Here is a 12,030-nt window from a genome sequence, read left to right as displayed (position 1 = left end):
TTCCTTCATTCTTCCATTTACAAGAATGATTAGATTGCCTGTTTTTCTTTATCCCACCCTTTGAAAAACTAGTAGTGCCAAGGGTAAGATTACAAGAGGCACATTTCTCTGCCAAATATAAATAAAGCAAAGAGTACAGAATAGTATCTGACTGTAAACGAAAATCTATCTGAAAGTATGCTGTAATTAAATAAGCTTATAGTACTGAAGCCACTCATGTAAACAATATTTGAAACTTCTTTGGCACAACAAAACATTTTCCCCTTGATTAATAAATACTACATGCATTTAATTTTTTTTTTTGAAAAGATACTGATCAAAATTACCTTAATAGCAAAATTCATAGATAAAGGACTCGTTACATCTTACAAAGATGTAAGAATACAGTTTGAATTTTTAGAATACAGTTTGCAATTCAAAAATTAATTTGCAAACTTTAAAGGTGAGAGTTAAACTGGGAAGATGTGAAGTTTAGTTTCATTTAAAAACGTTTTCAGGTAATTCATATCAGTAGCTTAGAGGCATAGAATTTTAAAGGATTCACTTCTGTTTAAGTATTACTGCACAGCATAACCAAGAAAAATACCTATCCAAAACTCTTTCATGGGGGAAAAAACCCCACCAGCATGAGAATATTGTCATTTAAATTATCAATTTTCAATCTAATCCTTTTTTACTCCTGAGATCCTTTACAATGGACATGATTGGGGGGGGCGGGGGGGAGATTTTTCCCAAAGCTCTAAGGTGATGACAGCACCATGTTTCCCCCACCTTTACATTAACATAGTTACTTGCTTTTTGTTACTGACTGAAGATGCACCTTCTACTTGCAAAGTTCTTCCTCATTTGGGTCCCATGATCACCTGGTGACTTGCCTCCTAATCCCTTCTTAAAAGTTGGAAGTAATCCTGATGTGTAAGATTTGTTACTCTGTCCCCTCATCAAAACCTAGGGATGTATACTGTTTCTTAATATGGCTTTATCTGAGCATAAAAATTAACTCTCTAAGTGGCATAATGGGAATGCAAGTTTAACACTTACCTGTCAGTATTTCAAAATATCTAACAGGTTAAATAAGTTATTTGAGATCCTACATAATAGAACATATGCAGATTAAAATATGATATTTAAACAAGGAATGGTTTGTAATATAACGTAAACTGGAATTCAGATATTCCTTTGCTAGCCTGCCAAGATTTATTCCCTGTCTCTTCTGCAAGTGTTGACAAATATGCAGAGCAGTACAAGGAAGTGCTCTAGCTAAGAGCCTGTGGAACATAGATCATGACTGTATAGCAGAAGACTGATGTTCACATATTTCATTCTAAAAGGTAATCATTTGTTACTAAATCATGCATACATTCTGTACCTGACTGGGATTCTTAAACAATTTAAGATCTCAAAGGGTAAGTCCAGGAAAAATCCTTTTAAAGAAAAGCATGACGAACAATGGATGCAAGTTTTGTGACTTTTCTTTAAATAGATCATTATGAAATAAAGCAGCATATTCTTTAGCTTGCTTGAACCTTTAAGAGTCTTCACAGCAAGTCAAATTATGGCATGTAAACTGAATGCATACAACACAAAAGCTCTTCCTTGTTATGTATATCTGCTCAAGATGGAGTTAGACCTGGACTTGTCATCTCTGCTGTAGGACTTGCAAGGTATTCACTTGATTTCAGACTTGTAAGAGATTTATAACTTGCTACAGAAGTCAGAGAGCCACAGAGACCAAGCAATGATGGAGTGTCTTCCTTCCCTGTTAAAACAGAATTACATTAATCACTATTACAATGCAATTCCTAATACTAGATTTAGCTGAACAGGGGTAACACTGAGGGAAGAGAGAAGGTCAGTATATGTATCTGTTTATAGAGTGTTCATCCTTGATACAACATAAGCACACATGCACAAATGCAGTTGCCAGTTTTTAGGGAAACATGCTACTGTGCCCAGCATCTCCCACAATTCTAGATGTCTAGGCAGTTCTCTCTCTACAGCTCACAGAGACATCAGAGTTTTGGTGCTGCGTGGTCTGACCATGTCTCTTCTACTGCTTCCTTCCAGATTCTCTGCCTCTGGAGCACCACACAGTGGTGGTTTCTTTTGCTTGTGCCCTTACTCTTTCCATCTTAACTCTTCTGCCCAGTTTTTTGGGCAGTGGGAAGCAGCATTCATCCTCCACAGCATTCCTCCTCCCTGGGCTAGTTAACCCTTCAGGGTTGAGCCTCTATTGCAGTGTGTCTCTGCCAGCACTTGTGACCCATAGAGGCATGGCAGAGCAGCCAAGAAAGTACCAGGTTGAATCCAAAGGTGCTGTAAGGCAGCTTTCCCGTGGTTGGCAGATGGCAAGCTGGGCCCAGCCTGCACCCAGCCTTCCATCCCCTAACTCCATTAGGTCCCAGGGTTACAAGTCCAACCGGCAAGTGGACTTCCCTACTAGGGATGTAAATATAGTTTAAAAAGTTAACCATTTAAACAATAAAAATATTGTTTAAATGGTTAACTGATTAAAGGGAGGGGGCTGGGGCTGCACCAGCCAGCACAGCTTGGCTGGTAAGGTGTGTTAACCAATTAGACTAATGCTTACTGGTTAACATTTTGCATCCCTATTCCCTACCCACTGAGGCAGCCACAACTCTAATGTGGAAAAAATGGACCAGGAACCCCAGTGCACAGCAGAGAGAGGCTCTAAAATTGAGGAGGACCCTGACTACTAGACTCATGGAGTAAGTCCAAGGAGGCCCGAGCAGAACAGAGAGGAGGCTTGCAGAGTGACCAGTCCTGCCCACAAGACTTAAAGTGGGTCCTGAGCACTCTGGAAAAAAGCAGGGCTTCTAAATCAGCCCTCCCACGCCTTCCAAGCAGATCAGGATGGCTCTGACTATGAGTTGCCCCTGAAACATCTCTCAAGAGGGCTCCAGACCCTAAGGAAGGCAACCCACAAAAGGCATCACCAAAGCCACTGCAGAGGGTCTATACTCCTGAAGCATGCTAAAAAAGTTTAAAAAAATTTAAAGGGAAAGACAGCACACAAATCCAGGGGATTAGAATCCTCTTCTTCCTCCTAAAATGAGGAAGGTGAGCTGTCTGGTTCTGAAACCTGAGCAGGTTCCTGTGAGTAAGCCTTAGAATAAATTTTTCCCTTCAAAATCCTCCCTTGAGGCTGCAATATCGCTTCACTCCTTAAGGAACTGATTAGGGATGAATGGAACAAGCCTGGTAAGGGCAAGCACATCAACAAGAGCAATCTCAGGCTCTGTTACATTCAAGAATGAAAGGGACACCAAAGCTTGAAACCTGTGTGCATCCCTTGCCAAAAATATGATTATTGCCTCAAAAGGAGAGTTCTATCTTAAGGACCCCAAGACTGGAAAGATGGAGGATAGTCACAAAGAGGGCTCTGACGCCTCCTCTGCCACCTCTGAGTGTTCCTGGCAGTTACCTACTTTGCAGGAGCATCTCTTACCTGGCTGGAACATCTGCTCTTAAGGGCTGTGAGATGACCCTGACTTTGGCTCCACTTTCAAGGGTCTTTCCAGAAACAGCCTGTGTAGTGGACATCTCAATGGATGCAATGAAGTTTTCAGCCCAAGCCATGGGTTCCAGTTCAGTAGCCAGGCACCGCCTAAGGCTTCAACCCTCGAAGATGGATACTTACTCTAAGCAGGTCCTATGCTTAGCCAAGTTTACAGACTCCTTCATTTTTGGAGAAAAACTGGGTAAGATGGTGGCTGACAAGATGGCAAAATCCAAACAGTCTCTCCTTTCCTCACTAAGGGTCCTCAGAACAGAAAATAGACCAGCCTTCAGACAGAGGCACTCCTTTTGCTCCTCATCCTCACAGAAGTTTATCGTTTACTGGCGAAGAGGCAACAAATTCCCTGAGTGAAAATACTGGAATCAAAGTACCAGGGGAAATTCCAGAGGGACCTCAGTCTCCAACCCTTCCAAATCCACTTTATGACAAAGATTGCATAGGCTCCCCCAAGAGCTGAAGCTAGAGGTCAGGATTTCCCATTTCCTAGAAGAATGGTTTTCAATTACCATAGACAAATGAGTCAGGGATATAGTGAGTGAGACAGACCTCCTTGAGCTGCAGGCTCTACCCATCCCTTCTTCATCCAATCACCCAGCTCCAATAGCCCTGTAAAACAGTCTGATGCAGAACAAAATGTCTCATCTTTTGGATATGGGAATGATAAAGTGGGTTCTCTGGGTTCTACTCCATCTTCTTCATTGTAGGCAGCAAATGGGGAGTATCAGAGCCATTCTCTATCTCAAAAGCAACAAATGGATAAAGAAAAAGTTTTGAGTGGAGATTGTGGCCTCTACAGTATCATACTTGTCCCAGGAGGGACTTCTTGACTTCAGTTGACCCAGAGGACACATTTCCATAATCCCATCAGACTGCGCCCGCACAGACTTCTGTAGTTTGCAAGAACACTCCCTCCCATTTGGTCTCTCCTCAGCCCCCAGGATTTTTACAAAGATGTTGATTGTGATAATGGCCAGACTCAGGTCACAGGAAACTCACCTCTTCCCCTTCCTGGATGACATCTGATCAAAGCTCCATCGCAGCACAGAAGGTCACATCTTGAATGGGAAATCTACTCCAGGGACCCAGCTTCAATGCCAAGAAAAGTTCTCTAGTTTCATCTAGGAACTTATTTTCTTGCTCCAGAGCTACTGTAACACTATGCCTCCAACTGCTAGGACTTGTGGTGTCATGCATATGGATCCCCATGGGCACAATCATGCATCAGAAGTCTTCAAGCTTTCATACTAGAGGTGTGGGATCACACCACGGAACACAAAGATCAAGTATAAGTTCCAGCACAGGTGTTCAACTCCTTACAGTAGTGGTCAGCCCACAACCATCTGCCAAGGCATGCCCATCTGCTTTCCAGCTCCTTTAGTCCAAGCAGCCAACATCAGCCTGGAAGGCTGGGAAGCTCACTTGGAGACCTAAAGAGCCCAGGGCCTATGGAACCAGGAGGAAAAGGCTCATAGCAAAACCTCCTAGAGCTGAGAAGGGGAACTATGTTCTAATTCAGTCAGACAATATGATTACATATTTAAAGGGGGAAACAAGGAGTCCAACACTACATGTGGAAGCAATGGAAACAATAAAGTGGGCAGAATCATTCCTTTTTTCCCCTCAGAGTGATCCACAACAAAGGTGATCTGAACCCAATATGCAGGCTGGCTCGGGAGACGCTGGCTCAATAATTCCGAGTGATGCCTGAATCAGGTGGTTTTTAATCCCATCATTCACATGTTCGGCCTCCCTTCAGCCAATCCGTTTGTGAATTGTACCAAGGCAGAGACCAAAATACTTCTCAGGCTCCCTGGAAGACAATCCACAGGTAGAAGATTCCTTTGAGCCGACTGGTTAGCCAGACTGATGTGCCACTCTTTCCCAAATGGGGTCTTTCACTATTTTTGAGGGCTTTGACAAGTCATTCCTTTGAGCCTCTGACTTCAGTGTTGGCCTTTTATTTATCCATTAAGAATTGTTTCTTAGTAGCTCTCACATCTGCGAGGTGAGTGTTGGAGTTGGCAGCCTTATCTATAGGTGAACCTTACTGTGTGTTCCACAAGACAAAAGTGGCACTCAGAACACCAGAATCCTTTCTTCTTAAGGTAAATTTCTCCTTCCATACTTCCAAAGAACTTGTGCTTCCTTTATTCCGTCCAAAACGACAACATCCAACTGAAAAGGTGTGGCACACCTTAAAGGTCAGAGGAGTGTTGAAAATCTATCTCAAGCATACAAAAATCTGCAAGAAGATTGGGCTCCTTATTCATGCCCTCCCACCTTAAATGCCAAGGACTCAGAAATTCCAAGTCCTCCATTGCTCAGTGGATTAGATTATGTATTGTGGAAGCCTTCAAATCATCAGAAGCTTCTGTCCCAGAATGGATCAAGCATGCTTCACGAGATACTTACCAACCGCCTGGCCAGAATTAGCAAGTGTGTTCACTTTGGAAATTTACAAAACAGCTAACACCTTCAGTAAGTACTAAAAGGTGGAATTTCTGTTTCTGCAGAGGCTTCCTTTGGCAGGGAGGTGTGTGTAGTGGCCAGAAATAATAGAAACTTTTGAGTGAGCTCACGAAAAGGGGAGGGAGGTACTTCTTTCCTGCCAAACTTTTGTTTCATAACCCTTCCTATATCTGTTCAGTACTCGCTACTTCCCAGATACCCAGAATTCTGGGAGATACTGAACTCCAGAATGTTACATTTCTTACTGATCATTTCCTTTCTGCTAGCAGCGTCTCCTACAGTTAAGGGTCAGATATTAAGTGGAATTGTTACCATACAACCATCTTTCTTGGTCTAATATATGTAGCTATTTCATTATCTCTGGAATATTTGTTCATGTTATACAAGTTTAACAGATTGGGAATAACTCATCAGGCAGCAAGGAGCAGCAGAGAGGGTGTGGCCAGACCATACAACACCAAAACTCTGATCTGCCTTCATGAGCTGCAGTGAGAGAAGAGCTGCCCAGAATTGTGGAAGACACTGCTAATAGAGGGGAAATTAATCAGTAAAAAAAATTTCCGTTAAGGCTTCAACCAAACATCAGCAATAAATTACCAGAATGATGCCATGACCAGAGATTTATTGCTTTTAATCTTTGTTGGGAAAAGACCCCACTGGAATCAGTAAATGCTATTAACAAAGATAAACATGTTTTGTTTTTCATCCTTCTTGATAATTCCTCATAAAAGATATCAGATTTACACTGGAAGTGTCAGTGCAAACTTCCCATTCTGCCTCACAAACATGGAACCTGGAGGGACTACCTCCAGAGATGAGGCTAGGTCAGGCAACATGTCAATTTAACCCACGTCCTCCCTGCCCACAGTGGAACTAATTAGTGCTAATTATGGTAGTGTGTTTTGTGACAGCCAGACACTTACCCAGTGAGATCACCTTATTTCCATAGGCCACCAAACAGGGATCAGATAACAGCTTTTGGTAGCCACCAACCTGAACTGGATTTGAACAGATGACTAAGACGTCTCACGCACTATATTGTATATGCAACCCAGTCCACCAAAAGTTCAAGGAAATTTGCATCTGTAAAGTAGGCATTTCTGAACACTGTGCCTCTGAATTCTCATTTAAAGGGAACCCCTACCTTTGAGGAAAAAAACCAGTATAGTGAAAATAATCCACTCTTTTACAGCACTTACCGGCATCTTCCAATGGATCTTTGTATAATTTAAGTCTTACATCTGCTTTAAAAAAAATATGGGTGACCGAATACAGTGCTTATGGAATGAACTCAAGCGAACACCCTTAAAGATCTACACTCACTCTATCCCCAGGAAAAAAAAGGTTTGTTTTTTTTTTAATCAATATTCTGAGAAAATATATGGGAAAGCTGGGAAAAATAATTTAACAGTATGCATCCACCATTCGAGCTCTAAAACTTTGGATGTGGTGAAAAGGGATTTTTGAACATAACATTACTATCATCAGGAAAGTTACCTAAATTTCCAGCTAGATAATTTGCAACTACGAACATCTCAGAGATGAGATAAAGGTTGTGCAGAGGGAGGCTTTAGCATTTACAGTTGAGCTGAGGGATGTTCATGTCACCTGGCAGAGGCAGCAGGAGTGTCAAGGCAGAACTGGTTGTTATTAGGTGCCAGAGCACTCTTTGGAGGGTGTAAATTATGTTCAGCATACGACAGCACTCTTTGGGATCAGCAGTTGGGCAAGACGCTAAAATCTCACTCCCACAATGAACTTCACAATCCCTTTCAACTGAACTTTATATTAAAAATCTGCAATTCAGAAAACCACATTTTCAAATGTTACCATAAGAACATGTATGTCGTATTGTGACAGGGTGGAGTGCCACTCCTATCATCTGCTCTGTCTATGCAGACTATTCAGAGTCTTTCAGTTGTTAAACACCACTGTGTAGTTTATTTCATTACTCTTTTCACCATACTGATCCATACACCACAGTATTTACAAAATCAGTTTCTCCTCACCCTTCTGCCAAGAACAGGAGAGGGAAGAGCTGTCTGCACCTTCTAGCTCTGCTAGCCTGCGTCTCCCTCCAGCATTTCCTGCTGGTGCCTTCTTCTACCCTCTGCATTAATGGGCTAACTCTTTAGCATATTAAAATAAGCTGGGAAGGATTAATTAGGTACAGTCAGATCCACCTTGGGGGGAGTTAATTGGTGTTTAACTGATCAGAGTGCTGACTTCAGCTGCTGGTTCCCAGCACTCTGCCACATGTATGTAAGACACAGGAGGGCACTATCCTGCTCTACTTGGCACTGGCGAGGGCTCAGCTGGAGTACCATGTCCAATTCTGGGCATCACACTTTAGGAAAACATGGACAAATTGGAGTGTGTCCAAATGATAAAAGGTTTAGGAAATCTGTTCTATGAGGAAAAGTTAAAAAAAAACTGGGCATGTTTGATCTTGAGGAAAAAAAGACCATGGGAGGGAGGGGGGCTGATAACAGTCTTCATATATATTAAGGATGTTAGAAAGAGGATGGAGATCAATTGTTCTCCATGTTCACTGAAGGTAGGACAAGTTGTAATAGACTTAATCTGCAGCAAAGGAGATTAAGGTTAGATATTAGAAAAAACCTAAACTATATAGGTAATTAAACTCTGCAATAGGCTTTCAAGGGAGGTTGTGAAATTCCCATCACTGGAGGATTTTAAGAACAAGTTAGAAAAACACCTGTCAGGGATAGTCAACCAAGTTTACTTACTTCTGCCTCAGTGCAGGGGACTGAACTTGATTTCTTGAGGTTCCTTCCAGGCCTACATTTCTATGAGTCTATGATAAGTGCAGCACTGCATTAAAAAAATGCATCTTACAGCAGATTATAGCAAAATCTGAACCATCGAAGGCCCTGACTTCCACTAGATGTGAGAGATCTCAGTACCTCGACAGATACATAAAAATCCAGTTACCTACTTTTCTGTACCTGTTATTCTTCGAGATGTTCTTCCATTTCACTGTAGGTGTGTGCGAACATCTCGTACGGAGTTGTTGGAGAATTTTTTCCCTCAGCCATACCGATTGGGGTGGTCCAAGAACCCTCTGTTGTCATGCGCCAGTATCTGCTGGAATAAGGAGGCAGAGCCGCCCCTGACTCCTCTCAGTTTCTTCATACCAGGTAGACTCTGATAGAGAGGGGAAGGTTGGCGGGTCGTGGAACGGACATGTGCAACACATCTCAAAGAACAACAGTTACAGAAGAGTAGATAATCATTGCTTCTTCTTTGAGTGCTTTTATATGTCCATTCCACTATAGGTGACTCACAGATAGACAATCTAGAGGCGGGCTCAAAGTCGACCTGAACAGTGCTTGTAAGACCACCCATCCAAAATTGTCATTATCCCTGGATTGATGAACAATGGTCATCTGTCTTTACCTATCTCCAGTTTGCAAATATCAATGATAGGTACTTGCACCAAGTAAGCCACTGATGTTGCCTGTGCTGTAGTAGAATGTGTCAATATTCTAGCTGGGGGGCTATATTAGCCAGCAAGTAATAAAATAAATGCATAAAAAGAGGTCTAGAATGAAATCCATCAAGAATCTTAGTTCTGTCCACAATCACAATGAACAACTGAGTAGAGGTCCTAAATAACTTAGTATGTTCCAGTTGGAAAGCTAGAGCCCTTCTCACATTCAACAAATGAAGTCTCTCCTTATCGCTGTGGGCATGAGGTTTCATCAGGTCAGCTTGATTACTTGATAAACATGAAAATTACAGAGACCATCGTAGTGAGAAATTTTGGGTGAGGATGAAGATAAACCTTAAAGCTATTAAAAATTGTATATAGAGGCTCTGACAGCAGGGCTTTCAACTCTTCCACTCTTCTGGCCAAGGTGGTGGCCACTAGAAATGCTACATTCACATAGAGGTAAACAGAGCGCAAGTTGCAAGGGATTTAAAGGGCAATCCTGTCAATTTTGTTAGGCCCAAGTTCAGATTCCAGGATCTTGCATGTGTGGATTTAATCTGACCATGCCCTTTAGGAATCTGGCTATGATGGGGTTGGGGAAAAAGGGATCTACTATCCACCAAGTTGTGGAAGGCCAAAGTAGCTGCCAGATGCAACCTTATAGAGCTTATAGACAAATTCTGTTTCAGATATACAAGGTAAGTCCAGCATGTGGTCCAGGCCCGCTCTGGAGATACAGCTTTCTGGCAGGACCAAATGGAGAAGCATTTCTACTCAACCAAGTAAGTGCTCCTAGTTGAGGGTTTTCTGCTATTCAGAAGCACTTTGTGAATGTCCTTCAAACAGGATCTTTCAAAGGGTGTTATCCATTAAGCATCCAGCCTGTCAGATGGAGGGATCAGAGACTGGAATAGAGCAAATGACTACGGTCCTGGGAAATCACATCTGAATCCAACGGGACAGATAATGGAAGCTCAATTAGCAAGGTTAGTAGAGTTGAGTACCAATGTTGACAAGGCCATGCCAGTGCTATAAGGATGAGATGAACATGGTCTTGTTTCACTTTGGACAAGACCCTGGGTAGCAAAGGAACTGAAGGAAAGGTGTACAATAGGGGATTCTTCCAGGATAAGAGAGAAGCATCTGTCAGTGAACTGCCAGCTGAGACATCCCCTGGAACAACATTGATGGCATTTTCTGATAGTCTTTGTTGTAAATAAATCCACTTGGGGAATTTCCCCAGAGCTGGAAGATGGATCTAGCCACATCTGGACATAATGACCACTCAAGAAAGATATGCTCAGCTAATCAGCTAACGTTCCGTATCCCTGGAAGGTAAGCAGCCTTGAGATGAATCAAGTTGTTTATGCATAAGTCCCATAGGTGAACTGCCTCTTGGCAAAGTTGAATTGATTGCACTGCTCTCTGCATTATGTTTTACATAAGCAGACAAAAGTTGTGTATTAAAATTAAATTCTTTCCCACTATCTGGGGGAGGAACACCAAACAAGCTAGATGTACTCTCTTAGATCTCTGACATTTATATAAGTCTTTTGGTCTTGCGATGACCAAAGACCCTGAGTCTGCAGGGGATCCATATGAGCTCCCCAATGAAGGGATGATGCATCTGGGACTAGAGTGAGGTTGGCAGCGGGGAGACATAGGGGACCTAGACACACTTTAAGAGGGTCCATCCACCAATCCAACACTGACAACACTGACACTGGCCCTGGAACCACTTTGTCCAAATGATGATTCAGGGCACATCCTAAAGCTAACCATGCCTGCAGCCTTCCGAGATGCAGCCTGGCATGCTGAACTGCACAGGACCATGCTGCCATGCGACCCAAGAGACTGAGGCAGCTGCGTGCTGTGGAGAGTGGGTATGTTTTAGCCTCAACAGTAATGTTTTGAACCTGAATTGTGGCAAAAAGGCCATGGCCTTTGTGCAGTCCAAGACCACCCCAATGAACTCTATTCTCTGTACTGGTTGTAGGATTGATTTGCCCTGTTTCAGCAGAAGTCTCAGTGCATCATAGGTGGACAGGACAGTGGATACACTGGATAACATGAGCCTCAGACTGACCTCTGATCAACCAGTCATCCAGGTACACAAACACAGGGACTCTTAATTTTTGCAGATGTGATTTTTCTATCCTGCTTAAGACGCATCAATCTGATGTTATATGGGTCCAACTGCTTAGGAAGTGGGATAAGCAATTGGTAAACAAAAGGTGGGAAACACATGGAACTATGGTAACTGGTACTCTGGCCTCAACCAACCCATTAAAATGCCTATTTGGACAAGGCAACTGGATGAGATGAGATAGGTGATGCCGAAGAAGAGGGAAAAGATGGTTACTCACCTTTGTAACTGTTGTTCTTCGAGATGTGTTGCTCATATTCATTCCAAGTAGGTGTGCGCGCGCCGCATGCACGTTCGTCGGAAGAATTTTCCCCTAGCAACACCCGGCGGGTCGGCAGGCGCCCCCTGGCGTGGCGCCTTTGCGGCACCGTATATATGCCCCTGCCGACCCGGCCGCTCCTCAGTTCCTTCTTACCG

General features: G+C 42.9%; 1 protein-coding gene across 3 annotated transcripts in view; it reads right to left on the bottom strand.

The window, feature by feature from the left end:
- Positions 1 to 722: 722 nt before the first annotated feature.
- RUNDC3B (RUN domain containing 3B) overlaps positions 723 to 12,030 on the bottom strand; it is a 178,216-nt gene continuing 166,908 nt past the window's right edge. For 2 of the 3 annotated variants that reach the window (XM_032806254.2, XM_032806259.2), the window contains exon 11: positions 723 to 1,759. In XM_032806254.2, coding sequence (XP_032662145.1) covers positions 1,614 to 1,759 — 146 coding nt within the window. In that variant the 3' untranslated portion in view covers positions 723 to 1,613. The remainder of the gene's footprint in view (positions 1,760 to 12,030) is intronic. The other variant, XM_032806268.2, reaches the window with a different exon arrangement.

Source organism: Chelonoidis abingdonii, chromosome 2 (assembly GCF_003597395.2).
Source record: "Chelonoidis abingdonii isolate Lonesome George chromosome 2, CheloAbing_2.0, whole genome shotgun sequence".
NCBI classification, from domain to species: Eukaryota; Metazoa; Chordata; order Testudines; family Testudinidae; genus Chelonoidis; species Chelonoidis abingdonii.
This window is presented reverse-complemented; position numbering and strand designations above follow the sequence as displayed.